Consider the following 26,340-nt stretch of genomic DNA (forward strand, 5'->3'; position numbering starts at 1 on the left):
TGTGAGCAATCAAAAAAAATGTGAAGGTACCTATGCATTCAGATGGACACTGACAATCCAAAGTTTAAACATGTTTTAGGTTTTTACTCCCCCAAAATCACAGTGCTAGTGGGTTAGAGTTGTGTTGAAGATTATAGTGACTAAGCGCAGAGAGGGCCCGAATGCTCTATTGGGATCTATTTGATACTATATGAGCACTGAAATTCCTGGCTACTCCTCTGTGAGAGCACAATTGTGCCATTGAAGGTGGGGAGAGAGGAGGAGAGAAGAGTTGGCAGATAAAAATCCTAGCATGTACCTATTCAAACACTCAAAAACTGCAGATCACAACTTTATTGTTGATAAAGTAACTGTCATTTTGATTTTTGCACTATATAGTATACTGTGACTTTTTTCATGATTTTTGACGACATACGACTTTTATATGATTATGGATGACTATGACTTTTATATGATTATGGATGACATTCAATACTGTGACTTATTTCATGATTTTGATGCACTATGATTGTTTTTCATGATTTTTAATGTCATACCATACTATGATTTTTTTTGCATGATTTTTGACTGCATATATGACTTTTTTCTTAATTTTTGATGACACTGTATGACATTTTTGATTATTTTGAACAGCATACTATACTGTGACCTTTTCACGATTTTTGATGACATACTATAGTATTACTTTTTTCATGTGTTTTCAAATTTTTTATAATTGCCGCAACTGTCTACATTCACACAGCTCTAAATGAGATGAATAATCTAAGAAAAAAAATTCTTCTGCCTACTCTATTGACTTGTAATTCTTCTTCTTCTAATGGCCTTACTGCATGTGAACACAAACAATCAATCAGAGCTGAGGGGTCTCTAACGCAGCTGTCAATCACTGCAGTGTACTGCTTAGCTGTAAAATGAGAAAGTTGCCTCTGCCAGTGGGCTGTGCTTGGTAATTTAGTCAGCCATCCAACATGGCAGCCAGTTTACAACTCTTTTTTTTTTTTTTTTTACAGCTAAACAGTACATTAAAATATGTTCTTAAAATGTTTGAGATGAGAAATAGGTAATGAAGTAACAGAGTCTTCATTCATATTCGCTCAGTGCTGCTTAGTTCGACCTCTCTGCTGTGATTGGTTGTTTTTAATGCGCTGTGGTTGATTAGCGAATGCCATTACGAGGAGGTGGAGAGACTTTTTTTTTCTTTTTTACTGACTGTCTCATTCTTGTTTCAGACTATGGTGATGGTTTCAGCAAATATGACACAGAGGTGTTTTCCTAAGAGTTACCAACTGTAGTTTTTAAAGAGGGTTGGTCCTCAGAAGGAGGACAGACATATTATACAGCAATTATGTTCATAAATCATAATCAGGCCAAATCATTTTCCAGGCCCTGTAACAGATTTTGTCTTGGAGCCAGAAATAATTATTTATGGCAGGGGTCTTCAATGCTTTTAGGTCAAGGACACCTTTGCTGAATGAGAGACAGAAGTATGGTCCCCCTAAGACATATATTAAGTATAAAATTGAGTTGCACATTAAATTTGGCTGATGAAGGTTGTCAGGCAGATGGCCACAACAGCTTCCATCTTAACCTGTTTGCTTTTCAGGTAACCTATTTGCTTTTCAGGTAGGTGAAAAAGGAAACTTCACTTTTACAAAGATAAGTTGTTGCAAAATGCAAAATATGTTTGATTCATGTTAATGTTTATTTTCAGACATTTTAACCTGTTCATATCCCCTGTCCACTCTGGTGGACATTACTTTTCCAGGATGTAGATGTATGATTACTGTCATCTGACTCAACCTAAAAGCACAGTCCTCTTTGAAGAAATGTCTAAAAGCCAATCACAGTGTTCCACATCATCTAAAGTGGACTGCAGTAGAGCCGCGCCCTTCTTTGACAAGCATGGCTGACTGTGAGGATAGGAAGAAGAGCAAGGTATGTTTCAGTCTTTTAGTCATTCTGTTAAAATACATAATTTGCCTTTAAACAGTTTTTAAAGTTAACATGAGATGTTATATTACTTATACATGTAAAAAAAAAAATCACATGAAAGTTTTACAGTTTTTACACAGGATTTCTTCAAAAACAAATATCCATTGGAGTGGATGGTGGATCTGAATGTCTATATAATATACAGTTTAAATGTTGAAATACTGGTCTGATTTGATTTAATTTGATTAAATAAAATGCATAATAAAGCATCCTAATTTTAAAAATTTGCTAAAGTTTTACAAGTACATTTAAAGTAAAAATCCATCATTGCAATAAAATTGGTGTTTGGAACATAATTGGTTTCTGAACAAGTTCATTTTTGAAAAGAAAAAAATGGATGAAGGAGAGGCTAGCATGCAGGGTTATAATTTCTTTTTTTGCAAAGACCCCATTTAGGGACTGTTCTTAAGTTATCAGAGGAGGGGTTGGCTGGGGTGTGACTTTTACCTTTGATTTATTTTGACCCTCCCTGAAGCTACAAATATTTTTTCCTTGAGCCTCCTGAGTGTCTTGCAGATAATGCTTGACCTTCCCCCCACCATAATTGAATTGTTAGATTTTTAAAACTTAACCTTCATTGTTTGAAAAGTTGAAGATGAAATCCTGGAGTTAAAAAAGTAAGCCTTGATTTACATGTGTTTCGGCACACGGGGTCCACCTGGAGCCCCTGGATGTGCCTGGGGGCTCCCTGCGCCCAAAACTGGGCACTGTCCACTCAGTCCCTGGTGTCTTCAGATATACAGCAAATAGGCAGATCAAAACGCCAACAGACAGCGCTTGTAGGGCATTTGTCTGCAGTTATTTGCGTGCTTTCAGGTCAAGGACGTATGCAGCGTAATAAACCCATCCTTGTGACTCCTGTCATTTTGACTGAGCGGTGCTGCTGATGCTGTGCGCACCGCACTCTGCAGGCTTCAGCCAATCAGGTCAGCCGGCGGCGGGAGGGGGCGGGGGGAGCGGCCGTCACAGCTAACTGACCGCGGAGCCGATCACATTCTCCGTCCGTCGAGCCGCTGCATCATGTACAGGTTCATGGACTTCTGACTGGACTGCTTAAACCAACAAATCTTCACCCTAAGGCGCAGTATTATTTTCATCTAACCGTCATCCATGAGATTCTTCAGGCTTACCTTCAAGTGCTTCGTCGACTGCTTTTGAATCTCCTTTGTCAACGGCTGAACTGACCGCGGCGCTTTGTGACAAAATCTCCATCTCTTGGCTGAGCTGAGGGTTTCCAACGTGTTATAATTACAAAAAAAAAAACTGCGATTTTTTTTTAATTTCAAGAAGGCGAGATAACAAACTCAGAAAATCAAAACGAGACAAGTGGAGCACTGCATACCAAGGCTACATCTCTCTGCCTGCCTCTGTGACTGAGCCCGCCGGGTGTTAGCCGGGCACATTAATCAAACTTCAGCAGCTTCCCCTGGCTAAAACCATCAGCCAGCTTGGCTTTTTTGAAAAATAAGATCTATTTTTTCGTGCCCAACAAAATGTCACCGGAGTTGGAAGAGAATAGCCAAGGTGAGTAGGCTAACAATGTGTGACCTCCGCTGCTCAATAGTGACTCAGTTTTTACCACATGATTCAACCACTAGCTAAAACATGACCACATGCTGATGAATTACAACGTGCCTGCCGCAGCTTTGACATTAATGTTGGTGGACCTGCGTAAAACCTGCCTCAGTCTATAATCTTTACCACAGTGTGCATACACTTACAGGTATCTCAATACACACTTAACACCAGAGCGAATTCAACTTCACACAGGTCATTTTCAAGCTAAATATGGTGCTGAACAGGTGCAAATACTGGTGAAAAGTTTTTTTTTGTTTGTTTTTTGTTAGTCATTTCTTTATGTTTTGCATTCGTTTTGATCCGTTTTTTTTTTTCGGTTTCAAAGATTTTCAACAGGGGTCGACAGATTATTGGCCTGGTCGATTATTGGGGCCGATATTTGGCATTTTGCAGATTGTCTGCATTGGCATTTTATTTTAATGGTTGCTGATAAAAAATTGAATCATTAGAAAGTGTCAGCATGGGAGGGACTTTTACTTTGTAAAACCTCAGGGAGCTATTTTTGTTAATTCATTTTTTATATAAATTTTAAATAGACTTATTTAAAAAAAAGTTGCAGGGAACATACAGTATATGATGTTGAACGTTTCATTTAATACATATTTAATACCAAATAACGGTTATTGATCTCACTGACTACTAATAGTTGGTATCGGTATAGGTCCTGAAAAACAATATCGGTCGACCCCTAATCTTTAACACAAAATTCAAAACACATAGAAGTGATATAAATCATTTATGGTTAATCCATAGACAGAAGCAGAGACAGAGATGCCAGGGGAGAGTACACGTATAAAACGCCAGAGGACAATATTCATTCATAAAAAACTGGTGAATGCAGATGATCTTCACTCATTGTCTGGTTTTTACGTCAGAACCAGGAGAGCATCATCATGTAGCAAAAAGGTGACTCCTGCAAGGAGAGGCGAGTATGCAAGGTTATATTTTTTTGCAAAGACCCCATGTAGGGACTGTTCTTTAGTTATCAGAAGAGGGGGGTGGCTGGGGTGTGACTTTAATTTTTAATTTATTTTGACTCCCCCCCGAAGCTACAAATATTTTGCCTTAAGCCTCTGAGTGATTGGTGGATAATGCTTGACCTTCCCTACACCATAAATTAGTTGTTAGAGTTTTAAAACATACACTTTATTGTTTGAAAAGTAGAGGATGAAACCTTGTTTTTTTCCACTTGTGCTGTGCATGCTTATTAGTTAGTGCAAATTTTAAATGAGATATGTAGAATAAAGCAATTTTAATGAAATATCACTATTTTAACCTTAGATTTGGTTATGTTTTATTCTGACTAAAGTGTTCCTCCCAAATAATGTGTTCAAGGACAGTCAGAAAATATAAAAATCCAAAATAAATTTCTGTTTTTACAGTTTCCAGCAATGATAGATGGGGTCATTTTGGCAATTTCTTAAGGAACCATGCCTTGCAGATTTGGAAGGCAGGTTTTCTTTAAAAATCAGTGGTAAAATAAATACAAAATACAGCTATTTAAGTTGTATGCAACTCCCCTAAGCCAAAATAAAAACCATAAGTCCCTCCACAGTTCTTTGAGTTATTTGACATGCCTCCCTCTTTTTCACCCCCCTCTCCCTTCCCATAAATAATGAATAGCCCCTTACACTGAAGAACAATAGCTTTTTTTATTATCTTAACCAAATGTTTCACACTGTGTGTAGTTATTCCTCAGACAAATAAACCACAGGTATCCTCCTGTGCAGCTGATGTATGGATGCTGACATCTCTTACCTTCCCCACTCTTTTCCCCTCCTCTGTTCACACACCCCCTCAAACTGCTCTGATCTGGATTCAGCTGCCTTGCTTTGCATCCAGCACAGAGCGGCTGACGCTGACACCGTGGAATGGCACTAATGAAGCGACACGTTGCTTTTATTTGTGTTTGAGTGCCTGCATATACAGTTGGTGGTGTGTGTGTGTGTGTGTGTGATAGAGAAAATGAAGGTTTTGCAAGTGACAGAGGAGATATACCATGCACCGGTTCTGTCTGTGTTGTACCGCAGCACACTAATCATTCTGTGAGACATGAACATCGGGGGAGGGTTCAGTGATGACAATACAAGTGCAACACGATTTTAGCCCAACTACTTATTGTATGAAGGCAGTTTGCAGCAAAAAAAACGTTGAGATGTATTTCAGCCCTGATACGGCTGAGTGGAGATATGTAATAATTTCCTAAAGTACTGTACTGGTAAAACGTGCTGTCTCCCGCTTCCATTCAGTGCAAGTCTGGCCCAAGAGACTGTAGTTTATCTGTCTCCAGCGCTGATGTGTGATGAGAAGTTGTGAATGTGTATATTTTAGATATGAGTGGTGTTAAAATATTGTCTGCAGTCCTGTGTGATAAGATATTGTATTAGTGTTACTCAGGCTTTCCATTTGTCCTTCTTTATTCTGCTATCTACTCCTCTTTTCATCTGACCCTTGTGCATCTTTTTCTTGTCCAGGTGAAATCAGTCTCCCCCAGCTAGAGGCAGGGACCCTGTCCGAGGAGGAGGGCGGGGGGTCAGCTCGCCCCCTGGTGCCTGTGCCTGGAGCGGGCCCGGGGTGTGGTGAAGGTGGAGGGGCTGGCCCGCCGCAGACCCAGGACGGGGCTGCAGCTGGGACTGGAAATGGGGTTGTAGCAGTACCAGTGGTGGAGAGAGAAACTTGGACCAGACAGATGGACTTCATCATGTCCTGCGTGGGTTTTGCTGTCGGCTTGGGCAACGTGTGGCGGTTTCCTTACCTCTGCTACAAGAATGGAGGAGGTGAGCTCCAAAAGCACTGTGCAGTTAGGCCTTTGAAAGCTGAGCAAATTCGTTTGATTTAATTAAAAAACCTGGGGAGAAGGCAGTGAGAAACATAACAAGATATGGCCTAAGAATTAGCAAGTTATTAGTAAAATGGAATACTTGAAAATAAGAGGAAAAAAATTAAAAACAAACAAGAAAAAGACCTTAAAAAAGTGCTGAAAATCAAAAAGTGTACTTTGTAGGTTTCCTGGCCCATTTTCTTGCAATTTGTTGGACAATTATTGCCAAGTTGGTCATTGCCTTTTCTCCATGTTTTTGAAACCAGTTTGCTCAGGTTTCAAAGGTTTAAATAGCTCATGAAAGGTGTCTGAAAGCAGAAGGAGGAAAGTGATGTTGCTCCAGGTTTCACGGGGTTAATGTAGATCTCTGTGTTATACACACACAAATAACAAATCATACAAATCACACCGTCACAATGAACATATGAGATTCATTTTGAAACCTGTTCAGCCAATTTATTTGCTTATGAATGATTTATTCCAAAACTCCAGATGACTACAGATGAGAGTAAAGAGAGTACAAAGAGTACTTTGTGTTGAATTTTGAATCAATCTTGTTTTGCAATACTTTTGTGCATTAACTTATCAAAGTATTCATATGGTGCACCACCCTGCAAAGTCCATAACAACTCCTAAGTATAATCCATCAGCATTGCTTGCAATCTGATGGTGGTGTTATCTGCAAACTTATTTATTTGCTTTCAATGAAATGCGGTCATGGCTTTGCATGGTGAAAAAAAGGGGGCTGAGCAGAGAACCCTGAGGGACTCCTGGAGGAGGTGTTTCAAATTGGAAGCTTGTCAATATCAACAAACAGACAGCCTCACCTTTTCCTTTGTCTTGTGCCAATCCCAGCTGTTTGGGGTCTGTTGGTGAGGCAGTCCACTGTCCACTAATAGCACTCTTCCACCAGATAAGCTCTGGTTCTTGAAATGGTTTTGTTCAGGATTATTGGAATGTTGGTTCATTCAAGCAAAAAAGCATTTGTCGACTACTTTTTAGCAAAACCGTTATAAGCAAGGATGCATCAATAACTAAGGGTGTTGCACAATGCACAACAGAAATAAACAGTAGTAGCAAGATGACAGATTGCACTAATTACCTTTTGTTCTGTATGACAGATATTTCTATATATCCAGAAACATGGGCTTACTATTAATGATAAGAAAACATAGCAGACTATTACTTGCAAGTCTCTTTCTAACCAGAAGAATATGACTTTTTTTCCAGCTGCAAAACAACTTTTGGGGTTCCTAACATGTATGTTTTTGGTCAAAATACTCCAAACACCTTCAAATTAGGTGTGTGAACCAGAACAGAACCTGTTTCATGTTGGTGGGAAAGAGAGGGTAGGACTCAAAACACAAATGCTTAACTTGTCTGCCAGTTGTGTGGCAATAATTGTGATGAATACTAAGCTGAAGTCAACAAAAGTAATTCTTGTTCTTCAGCACTCCTGAAATATTATGAAATATAATTCATAGGTAAAATATTTAAAATGTTACAGAAAAAGGTATCCAGCTACTACAATACCATAAGCATTAAGGACAAGCAAAAAACTGGAAACATTTGACTCAAGTCACTTTGCAACAGTTCAGATGAACTCTGGACAGTTGGAAGGACAACAGTGAAAGTGAAATAAAAGTAACAGGCAGGAAGGTCTGCGTGGCTGTGAGCACGTAGCTGAAAAGCCATGCCCACCCACGTGGTTTCACATGATGAATTGCAGCCGTCAGTTGCTTAACAGGCGGACTTAGTACAAATTGCTTTACAGTCTTCCCGCTGCTCTCTCACTGGCATATAAGGTTATTTGTGTTGTTGTGTACCTTTCACCGCATCCTCTCCTTTTATATCTATGCCAGGTTGTCCAATGGTAACCTGCCCTGACTGCAGCTTTTGGCCTTGACTCCTCTTATCTCTGTCCTACCTACTTTTCTATTTTTTTATGGGGTGATTCGAAACTCAGTGTGCAGCTGTGTGTGTGTGTGTGTGTGTGTATTAGTCCAGCCCTCCCTTTCACTCTTGTGTGTGCGTCTTGTGACCCGTGGCTCTGATACCCACCTTCTGGTATCGTATAACAATGGCCTGTCTCACACAGTCAACCCCCTGTGCTTGTGCCCAGCACTCATGTAGCATACAAAGGTGCTCTCTCCCACTCTCCTACTGATAATGAGGCATATGGATATGTCACACAATAACTGTCCTGTGACCGCACCCGTCCTTTCTTCCGCTTAGCGTTAGCACAGCCACATTTGCTTTAGTACTTGGTTTACTAGAGCCTGGCGATCTGGAGAAAATCAAATACTAAAATATTTATGACCAAATACTTTGGGACAACATCGTAGGGTTGACTATTGGTGCTTTCACAAAATATTTACACAATGAGGATTTTAATTCATGATTATCAGTAATATGTCATTTATTTATTTAAGAAGGAACAACAACAACATAAATTGACATTTAAGCAAATGTAAATCCACCGAGTTAGCTGGGGAGCTAGTTTTCATTGGGAGTCCCTTGCCAAATGTTATTAGGCATCCTAAAATTTATAAACAATACAATATGAAGATACAGCATGTTCAAGACAAACAGCATTAAGATAAAAATGCATGCAATATAGTTACATATGTACAAGTTAATAATATACAACACCATTTGAAAATATGAGTGGATAAAATCCAAATAGCAGATGATGCAGGTACAGTGTGAGAACAGTCATATTAAAATGGAGTAAAAATAGCCTAGCATCAGTGCTGACATTGTTGGTTCTCAATAAACCATTTTTTAACATTATACTTAAATGAGTGACATGATGGGGACTCCCTACTTGATCGTGGTACTGTGTTTCAGTGGGTAAAGGAAAATAACAGCAGCTAGAACAGTCTGTTAAGTTTAGAAAATTACATGATTTTACCATCATGCAGCCTTTCAGGAAAAGACAACACTTTAGATATTATGAAGATCTCAAGTCTCTTATCACGGTGTCGATATAAAACTGATATATTGCTCAACGCTACGTTTTACAGCTTTGACTCATCCAGGGTACACCTTGTAACACAACAACGCTATCAGATAAGTGCTGGGGCTTTTCATCAGAACTGCTTGTTACTGAAACAAGGACACACTCCACTGGAGACAGTGAACGTACTGTAAATGTGGTCTAATAATCTCATTCATTTATTAATTTATTTATCTCTAACTGAGCTGCTACTCCTGATGTGTGTGGTCCAGTTATGATTAGGAAGGATTTACTTAAGCTTATTAAGGATGCGGTTCCTCGATGATTTGGCCAATATGTTGGGGTATGTCAGCACAAGCATTTCCTCCAGTCATTCCATTCACGTTTTCTATTGGATCTCTCTGCCTCTCTCTCTCTCTTTCTTTCTCTCTGTGTGTATCTCTCTCGCTGTCCTACCCCTCTCTTAGACTCACACTCATGAATGTTTCCTTATATGGCTGCAGCCCTACTCTTAGAGAATGACATAAAGAATGATGGACTGAACGAAGCATAGATTGTCAATCAGTAGCACTGTTGCACAGCCAGTCGATGCCTCGGTGTGTCATTTTTGTATTTGTTGAACCTCCTCTACCACAGCGCTGTCCCAGTTTTTCTGCCTCCCTGTCCTGTGATGTATCCATCTTTCCCTCCTTTCTTCTTAGCCTCTCTGTGCTCTGCGTCATAGCTGGTCATGTGACTCCCTCCCATCTGCGCACTGTGGTGGCGTCACCTAGATATATTATTATTCAAACCTAATCGTTGCGATTGGATTTGATGTGTTAACCGCCTTTTATCATATTTTCTACTGTGTATTCCTGATCACAGCAAGCTTTTGTTACAGTATGGGAATCCAAACAGATTATTTATAGAAAATGTTGAGCACAAGCCCGTTGCCCTGGGCCAGCTACTACTAATCAAATTGAAACAAGTCCTAGATGTCTATCAGGACTAATACTAACTCCCCTTGGAGTGTATTGTCTTTTTCTCGTCTCCATTTGATAGTTCTTATTCTGGCGTGCAGCTTTCAAGTTCAAGGACAGAACTTATCAAAACTGAAGCGGTTGTGGAATGGAAGACGATGCCGTTATCTCCCACATACACATCCTATGCTTCTCCTTTCTGTGGCCTTGTCTGTCCTCCACTCTGGCTTTCACACTTTTGTCCTTTATTGTTTCCTCCCCTTATCTACTTTTCCTTGTTGTGTTAAGTGCATGCCAGTGATTGTGCAGCTTGTGTTCTTAAAAACTTTAAGCATGACTTTTAACCCAGGTTTTCTATTGCCAAATGTACTAGTATAATTTGTCTTCGAAGAGCAGGACATACTTAATAACCCTGGTTCCAATAATTAAATAACAAATGAACATTTATTTTAATTGGAATAGCTAAATGCAATGTTAAGAGGTTAATTATCTCAAGTCTCGAAGGTGTTGATCATTATTACTGTGATTATTTCTCTCTTTAAATTTACAGACCTCTTCTTACTGCTGTCTGGGCCCTTCTCCTTTTATTTTCCACACATTAAATATGTAAAGTATTATCAACAAAATGGTGTGCATTACATCTAATCTGTCTCATCCCTTGGGCTAACCAGAATTCTTCGATTGTTGCCATAGTAATCATCATCCGATTCAGAATGTATTACTCCACATAACCCATAAATTAAGATATAATAATCCAAAAGTATTCATTTTACATCAACATTAATTATTAGTAGTTGTTCTTGCAACATAACGACATTTAAACTTATTGACAGTTTTATGATTTTAACTTTCCCTCATCTACCATCAGTCATCAGCAGTCCATCGCTGCTAATAATGAAAAAGACACTAAGCACCTTGAACAGTTTCGAAATTTGCAAAGACGACTTCCAAAAAGTCGAGTGCCAGATATGACAAAGGAAAGTGGCGTATCACAATTTGTACAACAAACTTACTTAATCACCTAAAAACTGTAAGTAACAGCTTAGCTGTCATGCAAAGTCTTTTTTTCTAGCAATTATGGCCAATGTTGCCGTGACCTGCGTGCTTATAAAGTGGCTAACTGCCATGTCATTTTAGGTGCATTGACTAAAGACAGATGTTTTCAAAAAGCCTGTCTTGTGTCTTCATCTCCTATTCCCATCCCCAGTCACTGAAACATCAATGCCCAAAAACTGGTATTCAGGACAGTCCTACTTTTTTTTTTTATAACCAATTCAGAGTTCATTCACACCATTAAACATAAATTCTGAAGGGTGTAATCCAAATTTAACATTGTTGGGTTTTCTCGATACTAATTCTGGGACTTTAAAGCTTCATTGATAGTTACCTGCAAATATTCAGAGCTTCATCCATGCTTGTAGGACTTGCTGTTTGTGTGTGTGTGTGTGTGTGTGTGTGTGTGTGTGTGTGTGTGTGTGTGTGTGTGTGTGAGAGAGAGAGAGAGAGAGTGATAGAAAGGGGAGGAGATGGTGAAAGATGGATTATTGCAAAACATTGAGCATTTCTGTTAATTATTAATAAATCAACGCTGCAGGTTCAGGCCACATCACTACCACAATTTGCCTCACCTGTTCCATTTTCTTGCTTACAGCCAATTTAATTGCCTGAAGTGGGGGTCAATGACTTTATATTTGAATTCAAATAAAGATTTAGACATTGATTACCAGGGCAATGATTGAAGCTTGGAAGCATGCAGGTCAGCCCTACTTCCAACTTCATCACCGAAGGCCGTGCAGCTCAGACGATGAGATCAGTGCGTTCTGCGCAAATATGCAAATTTCATAGGAAATCTGCTGTGTTTTCATCTCTACTTGCCAACTGTTTCTTGTGTTGAACAGAAGGCCACATCTGTAGTTTGGTAAAGTTGGTTTTCATACTTGATGCAAATTGTATCAGAGTGCACAATGAACCATACCGAAGATCACCCTTTCAAGTGGACCAGGGCACAGATCAATGAGCCTGGGGTACGGTACACAGTGTTCACACTAATCAAACAAACTATGGGGTCAAGTGTACTGGGATCTGGTCCAGGGTCGCTGTTGTGAAAGGCTCTTTACTTCAGACGGATGTGATGAATGTGACCATGTGATAAATATGTGTGTTGCAGGGGTTTTCCTGATCCCCTACTTGCTGATTGTGTTTATCGGAGGAATCCCAGTCTTCTTCCTGGAAATCGCACTGGGACAGTTCATGAAGCAGGGAGGGGTCTCTGCCTGGAACATCGCACCCCTCTTCAAAGGTACCAATCTCTGTGCATGTTAGAGTGTCTGCCATACCAAGAGGGCATCAATTTTTTTCTAAAGAAGGTTTTTAATTCAGTCCATCACCTTGGATTTGTAAATTGCATCCCAACATATCTCCTCTGGCTTCCTCTCACTTTCTTTCAGGCCTGGGCTTGGCCTCAATGGTGATAGTGTTCTTCTGTAACACCTACTACATCATGATTCTTGTGTGGGGCCTCTACTTTCTCTTCCACTCCTTCACCAACCAGCTGCCCTGGGCCACCTGCGGACACCCCTGGAACACCCCCAACTGTACACAGGACTTCCGCCGCGCCTGCCACAACCGCAGTGCCGCCCAGCCGGCTCTGCCATCATCTTCTGCCAACCTCCTCTCCTCCACTTCCCCGTTGAATCTGTCCTCAACCCAGCTCCTCCTCAACGGAAGCTGCATGGACGCTGAGGGCATGCGCTCCCCAGTCATCGAGTTCTGGGAGTATGTTTTTACCCCGTCTGCAGTGTCATGGAGGAGTTGTTTGTTTGATTATCTAATCTCAAAGCCATTAAAATTTAAATACTTATCTACTTAAAAAAATTTGAATTCACTTATCAATGTATTGTGTCGGGCACTAAGGACCAAAAAGTTTCAGTCATGCAAACATTTGTACTTATAAATGCAATGAGTTTTCCTGTGTATACATGATAATTTAGGTGGTAAAGGGTTATTGTTTGACAAAATGTAATTCAACCTTCAGTCTTTCTGTGGAAGTTACTTATTTACTTTGCCCGACACTGTTTTATATACATGTTGAAACTTTTTTTGTAAAGGGTCTAGTAGACTCACTTTTATGCCTTTGTGTTCTTTCTCCCAGGCGTAAAGTGCTCCGTCTGTCTGGTGGGCTGCACGAGCCTGGTGACATCAGCTATGAGATGGTGCTGTGTCTCATAGTCACCTGGGTCATTGTTTACTTCTGCATGTGGAAAGGAGTTAAATCTACTGGCAAGGTAAAGCAATTTCTGGCTGTATGATTAACGTTATATGTCACTGCTTGGGCTTATTGAGTGCAGATTAATATTAATGCCTCAATACGTTTACTGTATGTGAAACGTTACTTGTCACTGTCGGGTTATTGAGTGCAGACTCATATTTGCATGGCTTCATGCAAAGGTTTAAATAATCGCAGCATTCTGCCCTTTGACCCCAAATCAGCTTTGGTATAGTCAGAGGATCAGTGTCTAGACACTTTTTTTTCTGTTTTATCACGTGTATTTATGTAAATATGCAGTTTAATGTTTCAGTCAGGTTATAATCTTTTAATTACCCCTAGAACCCCTATTATGTTATACTCTGCATACGAAGAGTTCAGAATGACCTTCATTTAGTATAAAAAGGTGCCCACTCTCCATTCTGTTAAAATGTCTGTGCTCTGATACATTGGAATAATGAATGCATTCTTATTTTGTAGCATATGGAGATGTCTGTGTTTGCATACTTGTGTCTCCAGAGTAGCCAAAGCTCATTGAGTGAGGGAAAAATAATGAAGGAGATTGAGCCAGCTAGCCAACGAGCTGTAAGCCGATTAGTAACTTTCCACCATGTAGTTGTTTGAGAGCTGGAAAGGGGCTTTTCTGCCCATGTTCACCCTAGATCAAGGCAAATATGTGCTTTCTCACTACTTTGCTCTTACCATAGTGATTTAGCTGGGATTTGATGCTTCTGCTAGGTCGCAGGGGGCGGCTTTCTCAGCATAACTTGACAAAGACTACCTTCTGAAAAGGTCTGCCAAAAACCCCTGCTATTGCAGGAGGTTTACAAATTGTCTGGCTTTCCATTTACAGGCTACCTTTTCTTCAAACTAACATGACAGGGCCCATTACACATCTACTACAGGAAGGACCTAATGGGCTTCTTCTTAAGACTTGAGTATTTGCAAAGAAGGTAATTGCTTAATCAAAGTGATAAAAACACACTTAGGTGCAGTTACATTGAAACATTTGACCATAGCTGATAAACCATGTTGATAAGCACTAAACTTTTCCTCCAAGCTTGTTAAATTCATCATATAACTGCATATTGTTATGTACTTACTTCATGTAATGTGAGGAGTTTAAATGTTTTAAGGGTTTACTGTGGAGTTTTCTACCATCATTTAATTCAAGTTTTAATGCATAGCACTCAAACTTCACCTCCCCACCCCAAGTATACTTAACAATTTGGTTCTATGTTATCTCAGGGTGTACTTCACTTCTCTCTTTGTCCATCTTCCTGTAGGTTGTTTACTTCACAGCTCTGTTCCCCTACCTGGTTCTGGTTGTTCTTTTGGCCCATGGAGTCACTCTACCTGGAGCTTTGGATGGGATTGTTTACTACCTGAAACCAGACTGGTCCAAACTTGGAGAAGCACAGGTATGCATAAGCTTGCATTTTGGCGTTGTTGTAACAAGAAAATATTGTATCAAGTCAACAGAACAGTCACACTGTTTCATTTGTTATAGGTGTGGATCGATGCAGGCACTCAGATTTTCTTCTCTTATGCCATCGGACTGGGCGCTCTGACTGCGCTGGGCAGCTACAACCGCTTCCATAACAACTGTTACCAGTGAGTTTATCCACAACATAAAATCAGACACCACTGTCATTGGAAGGAGGCCAGCATCAACACAACACAACACAGCATCAGGCAGACTCATGCACACTGCTGCATGTGACTTCAGATTTGTGTTCTAGTATCAAACAAACAAAAACAGTGTTTTCACCAGGTGTATTTCACTACAGACACTCTGACAGAGAGAGAGCAACTTCATTCCATCCATACTAACAAGTACCAATAGACCAGTACCAATACCAGTTCATGTTCTTCTACTTATAATGTTGACTGTCAAATTCTAAATCAACACTTGAAGTTGTAAAATTATTTCCCCCCCTGATCAAAATAAAAGCAAAGAGGTTGCCAGGAAGAATCACAGCAGTGTCTTGAAACTCTGAATAAGAATAAGAAACAAGCTTTGTCTTATTTTATTTTGATTTTTGAAAGGCTGTAGAAATGAACTGCTACAATAAAGGGCCAGTTGTGTTTTTAATGAAGATTAGAGTGTTTCACCAGAGTTACATTGTCATTTTTTATCAACAGCCAGCCTCACTATTGCTGGTTTTTGTTGGCTGGTAGATGGACTTACATATAGTATTTACCCTGCACAATGAGATATGTAAACATAGTAAGAAGTTGATAGCTCCATAGCAGTAACAGGGGTATATTTTTTGTAAATCATCCCTTGCTTGTATATTTGGCATCCCCATAGTAGGAGGAGCCTGATGAGTATCCTGCCATCAGACTTTTTCCCTGCCTTGACCTTAATTGGAAGTTGAAAGATGAGTTTAGATACTGAGGTATGTCAGCTCAGCTCTGTTTCTCTCTCTCACACACACACACACACACACACACACACTTGGAGGAGCCCAGAAATAGCTAGGGGGATGTGTAAATAAACTGCCTGCAGATGCTGATGTATAGTAGATTTAGGGCCTGGCTCCGGACTACTTTTTTTCTTGTTTATCTCTTCCGAACTACACAGCTCGACTTTGTTTTTAGCCATGCGAGCAGTGGAGCTGCTGCATGAATCACACTGTCACTCTGTCAATCTGGTGGTCCAAATTTTTAATCCAGAGTATGACACCGTGTTAATTTTACATGCCAGAATTTTAAATGTTGCATGCCAAACATCAGAACAATAACATCCTATAGCTATTGGCATGCACAGTTGGTAATATTTAGATGACAAAGCACACTAGTGTTTGCACTACACCTTAAGGGGCCACAGTACTCCGTGAGAAGCATAGACTGTATGTAACTATGACCGTAGACACAGTGACTTCATCCGCTGTTTTGTTGACTCCCGTTTTGAAACCTCAAGTTCGGCTTTTTGGCCATTGCGTCTTGGATATAAGGAGCCAGAAGTGCCTGTATTTGGATGAAAGGGTGGAGTTAATCCTTATGCTACCTGCTAGTTTGGTAAGCACGGTGCAGCTATGATTAACTGTGACAATGCTAATGCTAATTTTGCTAGGAAGAAAAGAATCTTAAAATCTTAAGAATCTTTTTTAGGCAAGCAAAATGTTACTTTTAACTTTCTTGAACTGTAAACAATGACAGCTGCAGCTACGCTTATATGCACCATGTATCTGATGTCACGGCATGGTTATGTTACATTACCAACATTGTCCCTGTGGTAGTGACTTTTCAACGGATGGCACCCACCTGTCCCTTCAATTATGCATATTAAGCCTGAATAACTTTTAAACTGTTAAGTTATAGAAAAAGTCACCCCCTATAACAGTTGTCATGAATGTTAAAATCAGCTACGTGGACCAAAACAATTTTTTGTACCAGGCTGTAAACAAGTTTATTTCTGCTGTTAAGTTGGGCATTTTAACATGAGGGTCTATGGGGACTGACTCACTCTTGGAGCCAGCCTCAAGTGACCAGAGGTGGCCACTTGGACAGATTGCTTCGGAAACCCACTTCTCACACATCTTTCAACGTCAGATTAGGGGTATCTGTGCATTTTTGTGGTTTTTCTTTAACTGTAATCCAACATTCACAGCTGTACAAAATGACTTCTCTTTCTAGCTCTATTTTTATTACTTTTGTTAATTTTTGTCACATTTATTTCTGTCACTTTTTATATGAATAACAAAGTACAACTCTATGAATGCCTTTCAGGAGAGACTGTCTAAAAAAGCGTACTGTTAATCCCATACATAAACAATATTGCGTCCCAGTGTTGGCCCACTTTTCATTTCAACTTTGAGTGTGGCTGTGAGCGTTTAAATCAGGTATCAACACTTTCTAATGTCAGACAGCATATCCTACTATGAACTACTTATTTTTCTGTTATAACCTGACCTTTAGACTGAGGAAAGCTGAGCCAGGTTCAGCAGTGTAGAGTTGAGCCTGACAAGCTGAGTCTGGAATGTCCTAATATCCCCCTCTACCATAGATAAACTCTTTTGATTTATGTTAAATCCTCACAACCCTCAGGCAATATGTAACATTTTTGCACCATTCTTGGTAAGGTTGAATGTTGTGTTAAGTTAAAAGTTGCATTACAGCCTCACAGGGCTACTTGTGTGGCAGTTGACTTTTAGTGTTGTTTAATGCTTGTGGTCTTGATATGGACAGCTTTTTTAACCCAAACATTCTCATGTGTTTTGATTCCTCACATTCATGAGCATTCTTCTGAGTTTTAGATTGATATTGACGGTTAACTGAGTGGAAGTTGCTACTTAACACAGCTGCTACAGAGTCATAATAACCATCATGGTGCAACTGTTGTTTATAAATTCTTCTTATCAGAAAAGATTCTTAGCCACTGTTGCCAGCTTAACTCCACTTGTCAGGATAAACACAAGGTCATTCCTTGCTATGTAGACCAGATAACGGATGTTGTTGACTTCATATTAGAGTTAAATCTCCAACAAAATTTGATTAAACATGCAAGCAATACTATAATGTTAGATATATTTTACATAGCTCAAAGTCTGTAGAGGCTTTCCTTTCTCTTTTTCCATTCTCAGACCTTGAGACAAACTTGGCTGTCTGCTCTCTACCTGCCGAGTACACAGACAGCAGCAGCTTTTAGAGAAATTGCTATTGATCCCCATTCACCATCTAGGCCTGAGTGTTTGTCTTGAATATCTTAGCCCCATGTCAAAGCATATTATAATGCATCTTTTTTTCACAATTTCATGCCCCCCCCCCCCCTCCTCCTTCTCTCTTTCTTGTTTCCTCTTTCTTGCTCTCTGCAGGGATGCATTCTTGCTGGCCATCATTAATAGTGGAACCAGTTTCTTTGCGGGCTTCGTGGTGTTTTCTGTGCTGGGCTTTATGGCTGCAGAGCAAGGCGTGGACATCAGTAAGGTGGCTGAGAGTGGTAAGAATATAGATTTCCCATGAATCAGCTGCCTAAAACCCAGTACACTGAGCTGAGTACTGACAGTAAGAAATATATGCACTTTATAGGTTATGCCTCTGACCCTGTCTCTTATTGTGCAGGTCCAGGCCTGGCCTTCATAGCCTATCCCAAGGCTGTGACTCTGATGCCTCTGGCACCGCTCTGGGCAGCACTTTTCTTCTTTATGTTGCTCATACTGGGTCTGGACAGCCAGGTAATCCTAATTTCTGACGCATTTGAGTTTGTTTATATACACTTGGATTAAGCTTGGGCAGTATGTAATATTTCATACCTCTACCTCACACAGTATATGATGGTATAAGTGTGTGTATTAACTGCCCCCTCAGTAGAAACCCACAAAATGTAGAGAAAAGTAATATTCTCAAAACTATTTTCCTTATACAACAGAGAAATACAAGTGTACACCTTTTGAATTCAAGTTTCTCTCAGTCTCGACTGAAAAGATGCAGATTTAAACCTTTTAAATCTGCATGGACATCAGTTTTTCTTGTGCTGCATTCAAACGCCTTTCACAAGTATTAAAACCATTGCAACCTGAGCAAAAAGTTGAATTCTCTTCAAAAACATGGGAAAAGGCAATGAGCAAGTTGCAAGAAATGGGTATAAGATCATAAGAAAATAATCTGAAAATTAACATTACAAAAAGGGTTAGGGTTAGGGTTAGAGAGAAAGAGAGACAAATATTAGAAAATTTATTTTTTTAATCTGTCAACCTTTTATAGATCACTTTAAGTATTATATATATATATAGAGAGAGAGATACAGCCAAAGAGATAGATAGATTAGCCAAAGAGATAGATAGATAGATAGATAGATATTCAAATTATGAAACAGAACATATAATATATATCTTTTTATTTTTTTTGCATTTTTGGGGTCATCTTGTTTTATTTTTACTTTCCTTTTTTTATGGTTGTCAGGTAATTTCTTGTTTCTTGTTTCTAGGTCATTTCTTCTCACGTTGGTCATTGCCTTCTTCCCTTGTTTTTGAAAGAAATCAAACCAGTTTCCCCAGGTTTCAAAGGGCCTTTGCCTCGTTAACTCATCATAAAAACACATTGTATTCAAACTCATCAGAAAGAAAGTAAAACCCACCCAAAACGTGGTGATGTCTTTCAGCTCAGCTTCCTGCTCCACCAGTAGAGATCGGAGAATGAGCTCTGGTGGTGCGTGCTGTGCACTCCAGACAAATGAGCTGAATAGAAAGAGGAGTACCTGTATTTATGACGGTACTGAAAAATATATACCTTCTGGATTTCTTTATACCCTCGTATACCAGGATACTGCCCAATCCTAAATTGTATTGCATGTAGCTCAGAGGAACTTTAAGGTATGACTTGCCTCTATATTTTGCCGTCTTTTTGGTTCTGTAGCACTTTTTGTAGACTAGATAGCTAGTCTACTTTTCTTTCTCACACAAGTGCGACACAGTCTACCCCCGTCATGTCCAGTTTTAGCATTGCATTTCTTAGCAGCCTGTTTGTTGTTTGTCTGTTTGAGCCAGTGCCTACATCCATTGTTTTACAGCCCAGGGATTTGTCAATGAGCTTCTGTCTGATTCACACAGAGAGCGTCTGTCTACCCTCCCATCCATTCATTTACTCTTACTTTCCATTCTCTCCCTCATTTCTTCAACATGCATCTCTCTCTTATTCCTGCTACATTAGCCATTCACATGTTGACGTTTCCAGTAAAATAATGTAAAAAATAGCCGCACAGCTGTTTTCCTCTCAGCTGGAGGCTGAAATATGCTTCTGCAAAGACACATGTAAACACTCTTGCATAGGGAGACTGAGGAGGGATGTCTGGGTCTGAGCCGATATGCTCACCTGAATATTTTTGTAGGGTGACGTGCCCATATTACAGAACTGTGCAGAAGTCTTAGGCCACCTTTAGCTTTCGTATTTTAGCAAGGTTTTAATAATAATAAATATTTATATATCAGTGGTCTCTTTACCAAAATACAACCGGAACATACAGGAAATATGTATACAGTATTATAAATGTAAATCTTTCAGGAACAAAACAACTTCAACATGCTAATGTTGCAAGTATTTTCACTTAGCATGTTTTGAACTTTCTTTAGCAGAAAATATGATATTTACTAATTTTCTGGTATTCCAGAAGAATATTTAAGAGAACTGCAAGATAGCTTGCCCAACAGAGTTCAAGAGGTGCTACGTGTAAAGTGAGGTTACACTAAATACTGACTTCAGTTTGAAGAAACAAATTTTGTTCAGACCTCTTCTGTGTTTTAATGGATTGTACTTGTTCTCTGTATTCTTTGATGGTATCTTAATAAAGAGACTGAGAAAAAAATATCCTCATTGCAACCTTGCTAAAGCAACAAATTTATGGTAGCCTTAATCTTTAGCACAGTACTGTACAATAGAAGATAACAACTGGATGTCTCTGTGCACAACACAGAGTCTTGCTCACAGAGTTAGAAGTATATTTTGTAGCAAATTTAAACTTCACTTCCCTACCTTTGTGTCCCTCTGTCTCTTGCTCTCTCACTCACTTTTGTTCTCTCTCATTCACTCTGCACTCTCTCTTCCAGTTTGTAGGGGTAGAGGGTTTTGATAACGGGAATCATGGACATGCTACCGCCTAAATCTGCCCTGGGCTCCCTGCGGCGAGAGGTGGTAGCAGCCATCTGCTGCGTCATCTGCTTTCTGATCGACATGTCTATGGTCACAGAGGTACAGTGAGGATTCCCTTAAGTTTTTAGACCTCATTTGGTTTTATTCTGAGGCTGAGAGATTAGAACACAACAAACTGTTATGATCCTATTCAGAAATAATATGAAAGTCTTTCACGTGAGGGTTCCTACAGTCATGGAGCGTGGACAAGTCATGAAATTTAACAATCACTTTTTCCAGGCCTGGAAAAAAGACATGGAACTAGTAAAAATCATTGTAAGTTTTCGATTTTGAAAGAAAACATGCCTTTTTTCTTCTTTTTTTAAAATTGGGACATCTGCTTATCATAGCCACAAACTGTAAAAACAGAAATTATTGTTGGGTTTCCACATTTCCAACAGTCCTTGAACACATTATTAAAGACACTGAAATTATGTTTGTTATATATTTGATGTGTAGGAACCCTGTCGTCTGAACTTGAGATTGTTTTCCTCTGTAGCAGAAAATTATTTTAATGTTTCTTTAAAATGCATGACTTGTATATAACAAATTCTTAATTAGGCACAAGACAACATTTCCAGGAAAGAACTGGGATGCAAGCCTAAACAGTAGAGGCAAGGCTGGAAATAGGTCACACATAAAGTATTAACAGGATGGTCTTGATGCAGACTGCTCTCTCTGTGTTCCTGTCAGGGAGGGATGTATGTCTTCCAGCTGTTTGACTACTACTCTGCCAGTGGCATCACTCTGCTGTGGCAGGCTTTCTGGGAGTGTGTGGTGATTGCATGGGTCTATGGTGAGGCAGTACCAATCATTTACAATACAAACAACACAAACCACACAATTTGACACATTATCACAACATCCTTATGTCATTTCTATCAGGCGCAGACCGTTTCATGGATGACGTGGCTCGTATGATTGGCTATCAGCCCCTACCCTACATGAAGTGGTGCTGGTCCTACATCACACCTTTTGTCTGTGTGGTAAGTAACGGTGGAAAACAATCCCTGTCACTTAAGGATTGATTATACAGTATTTTTGAATGTTTGAAGCAATATAATTCAAATGCCGCTTTTATTGTTGTAATCAATAAGTAACCTCCTTTCAAGAATAGACTGTATACAAAGATGGATAACACGTCATCGCTTACTCCCACTGTACAAAAAGTTGGCAAGATATCCCGGATACGGCAGCTGCCATCTCGTTCTGGTGATGTCTTATTTCCAGTTTAAGGCGTTTAGGCGTTTATGTGAGTGATAAAGGAAAGGCAAGTCCCTTATATGTGGGAGCGTCAAAATTGACACGTTTCTATTAGGTTTATTTTATATTCACAATTTCAGTTTACGCAATTTGAGGATTGATGGAAACATATATACTATTGTCTGTATCCACATTTCTTTAGACTTTCGGGAAGACCGGTCCCGTGTATAACACTCATTTAAGTTGCCGTCATTAGTAAGTCTGTTTTCAGTTGGTCAGACTATTATTGAGAAGACTGTTTTCTTGTTTTGTGGTTGCAGTTTACTGCGTCTTCCCCTCTTGTGTTCCTGTGCTGCCTTTTTCCTTGTTTTCACATCTACACACCTGCCCTGCATCAGCCTCATTAGTCCTTCCCTGCTCCTCAGTTTCTCCCAGCCCATCAGCTCCAGGTCTCCCAGTTCCTCTGCCTCATCACCTTATTCCCCTCACCTGAGTTTCTCTGCTCCTTTCCTCCACCTGCACTTCATCCCCTCATCAGGCTAGTTTTTGTATTTAAGTGTTGGTTTTCAGATAGGTTAAGGTGACACAGGAACACAGGAGGGAAAAACACAGTAACTGAAATCCAAAAACCCAGAAAGTACATTCATCTTGCTAATATGACCAAGCAAAAACAAAGGCAAACTTCCTAATAAAGGCAACTCCATGACACTCCACCATTCTCTGCGCAGTCTCCCAAAAGTCTAAAGAAATCAGGACACAGACTTTTACAAAGTAGAGGGACCTCTAATTCTTGTCTCATTTGTTGACTGATAAACAGAGAAAGAATTGTTAGGTTGAGCAAATCAATGCACTGCGTAAAGCTCTACAATGAAACAAGACTTCACCCATTGTAAATACTAAAAAAGATGGAAACTCAATATGTGGCAGTCAGTGTAGATATTGTGGCAGCCGTCAAACACTCCACGGACAGCTAAATGTTGCAGTTTATATTTCAAAATGTTTGTGTGTTTTTTTTTATTCATTCTACATTTATTTACCACGTTTGTTGCCGTAAACAATGCTGCTTAACTCTTTGTAACCTGGATCATCATTAGTTTTCTTGTGCTGCGTTCAGACGCCTTTCACAAGCTGTTTGCCTCTTTGAAACTTGGCAAAAAGGCAATGGCCAACTTGGCGCGAAATGTCCCACAAATTGCAAGTTATTAGTAAAAGGTAACAAGAAAATTACCAATAAATTAGTTTAAAAAAGAATAGAGGACTAGTAGAAAATAATCCAAAATAGGAGAAAATTTCCAGAAAAAGATATTTCTGATTATGTTAATTTTGTATTTAAAATCATGTTACAGAAGAAAATATAAATATATATTTTAAAAATACATTTTTTCAGTACATTTTTTTAGTTAGTTTTTATTTATTATTTATATATATATTTATTTATTTATTCATTCATAATTTTTTGGGCCAAATCTTTAGTTGCTCGTTGCCTTCACCCTGCGTTTTTTTTTTTTTTTTGTTTTTTTGTTTTTTTTGTCAAAGAAAATCAAACCAATTTTCTCAGGTTTCAAATGGTAAAATACAGTCAGAAAGACTGATTGACGTGATTTGCATTGTTTTTGGAATATGTCACATGATACACAGTCTCTAGAACTGTATGATTTAACTTTTGTTTTTTTGGGGTTTTTTTACATGGTCTAGTGTTTAAAAAAGTAAACACATCTGCACCAGAGTGTTGTGATACAACTGAATCAGGAGATAAGTCCATTGTCCTAGCCATGAAAAGTGCTTCTCAGTATGTTTTTCTGTAAGTTTTACTTTACAGTTTAAAACTCCTGGACTTTTTTTGTGCACATAGGCAGTGTTCCTGTTCCATGTGGTGAACTACAAGCCCCTGACTTACAACACAGTGTACACTTACCCGATGTGGGGCGAAGCACTTGGCTGGGCATTGGCCCTATCCTCCATGCTCTGTATCCCTCTCACTGTTATCTACAAACTGCTGCGCTGCAAAGGATCTTTGCGGGAGGTCAGTATGCCTGGGGGCAGGCGTGCATGGTCGCACACAGTCTTTTGTACAAGTGTTTCTGTTTTTCATCAGCAGAAATGTGTCTCCTTGGATACTGCACTCACTCTCCTGCCGTTATTTGGTTTGCTGATTTCATCATAACTCATTAGAGAGGGTTCATTAGAGAGGGCCGAAGCATCTGTCCAATAAACAGCTCATCATCCATATGCCCTTGTGTTTCTCCATGTAGCGGTGGCAGCACCTAACCACCCCAGTGTGGGGTCGACATCACCTGGAGTACCTGGCCCCAGAGAGCGAGGCCAAGCTGCTGCCCCCTGCAGGAACCAAGAGCACGCTTCTCTTTGAAAGTGTCATCTGATGAGCTGCACCCCACAGAACACAGAGCCAAGGTCACCTTGACATCAGCAGAAACATACACACACACACACTACACAAAACACATGCACACTACACAGGCCTGGTAAGAGAGAAGCGCAGATTGGTTACACACCCCAGTTTTATATCTACGGAAAAGCCCTGGACAAATGGACCAAAGATTAGATGGGAGAGGAACTGAAACGCACCCGCACAGTCATCACATGCTGATACGCCCTCTGCTCTGCTTTCTGACTCTACCTCGCTGACTCTCCCTTCTCTTTCCACTCCCCGCCTTTGTGCTGTCCCGTCCCGTCTCGTTCTGTGAGTGTGACGTGTAGTTGCGATATCTTCCCTTTCTGTGCCTGTTTGTCGGGCTTTTAACAGCCTCATTCGTCTTATCACGTCATGTCATTTTGTGCTAAATGAGCAAAATTAAAAGATTCTAATGAAACTCTAAAAATGAAAGACCTCAGATCTGCTGCTGATAATGCCATGGTGTGAATGTGTGTGTGGATGCATGTATGCCTGCACCTGTGTATCTGTACGTGTGTGTGTGTGTGCATGTGTTTGTAAGAGGAGGCGTGTGTTGGACCGTGGCAGCGATGTCTTCATTTACATGTGACATTGTCTTTGGCCGACTGTATTCTCTCACTTACCTGTACAAAAACAACTTCCATTTGTTAAAAAAGTCAAAAAGAGACAATGCATCGCCACTTCCAGCTGTGTGTTTTGAACTAACTTAAGTATCCAGTGTATTGTAGGGTCTGTGAATCAGTGTTAACAATATTTGGAGGGGATGATGATCAGTATTTCCACCTCAAGAGAAGGAGAGAAACGTAAGACAGAATTGTGCAAATAGAAGGAGAAGTGGGATTTGTGGGAGGGGAAAGAGACTTGATGCTATTTCTGGGAAGAAGCAATAAATGATCAGATAAAGATGGATGTAGTGTGTTTTTTTATGACTTTTTATTTACAGTCTCATTCATACTTTGTTCATCAAACATACTATATGGACAAAAACTCTTCTGGTTTAATCACAGTAAAAATATAAAAAAAATAAACTCATTAGATAGTCAAACATTTCATGGATAACTGGACGTGTGATCAGTCAGGTAGAGAGTGCAATAAGTGCTCTCAGGGAAATATGTGTGCTCTTTTGCAACACTGGACTTTGTTTACATTGCAGAGGTTGATTCAAGGAACCAATATTTGAGGATCTGTGACACATATCAGTTAAGGTGATTAGTAAAGTAACTTTTCCACAGGGTTCCCATAGTCATAACATTTCCAGAAATGGTTTGAAATTAAAATAATGTTTTGGAAAAGTTTTGAATACACATTGTTTTGGCCATTGTTTAAAATATGTCAATTAAAATCCTCAAACATGTCTAATTTAACGCAAAATATGTTCCTAGCATTGCAAATTTACAGTTGAAACTTCACTATTTTGACTTCATGAGAAATGTTTCACAAATTGCAAGAAAGTATAGTATTTCTATTTATAATTATCCTAATTACATTTTTAACATTATGTTAATTATTTTTGTATGCACT

General features: G+C 39.5%; 1 protein-coding gene across 1 annotated transcript; it reads left to right on the plus strand.

Moving 5' to 3' along the window:
* Positions 1-2,975: 2,975 nt before the first annotated feature.
* si:ch211-117c9.5 (sodium- and chloride-dependent creatine transporter 1) lies at positions 2,976-25,717 on the plus strand. Its single transcript, XM_042491191.1, is given in 15 exon segments — positions 2,976-3,516; positions 6,045-6,347; positions 12,477-12,608; positions 12,757-13,084; positions 13,461-13,593; positions 14,861-14,995; positions 15,085-15,188; positions 18,395-18,519; positions 18,642-18,754; positions 21,122-21,139; positions 21,141-21,263; positions 21,897-21,999; positions 22,089-22,189; positions 24,259-24,429; positions 24,659-25,717. Coding segments are annotated over 15 exon segments (2,049 nt in total). The 5' UTR covers positions 2,976-3,485; the 3' UTR covers positions 24,788-25,717.
* Positions 25,718-26,340: the final 623 nt, after the last annotated feature.

The sequence above is a fragment of the Plectropomus leopardus genome, chromosome 8, assembly GCF_008729295.1.
Source record: "Plectropomus leopardus isolate mb chromosome 8, YSFRI_Pleo_2.0, whole genome shotgun sequence".
NCBI classification, from domain to species: domain Eukaryota; kingdom Metazoa; phylum Chordata; class Actinopteri; order Perciformes; family Serranidae; genus Plectropomus; species Plectropomus leopardus.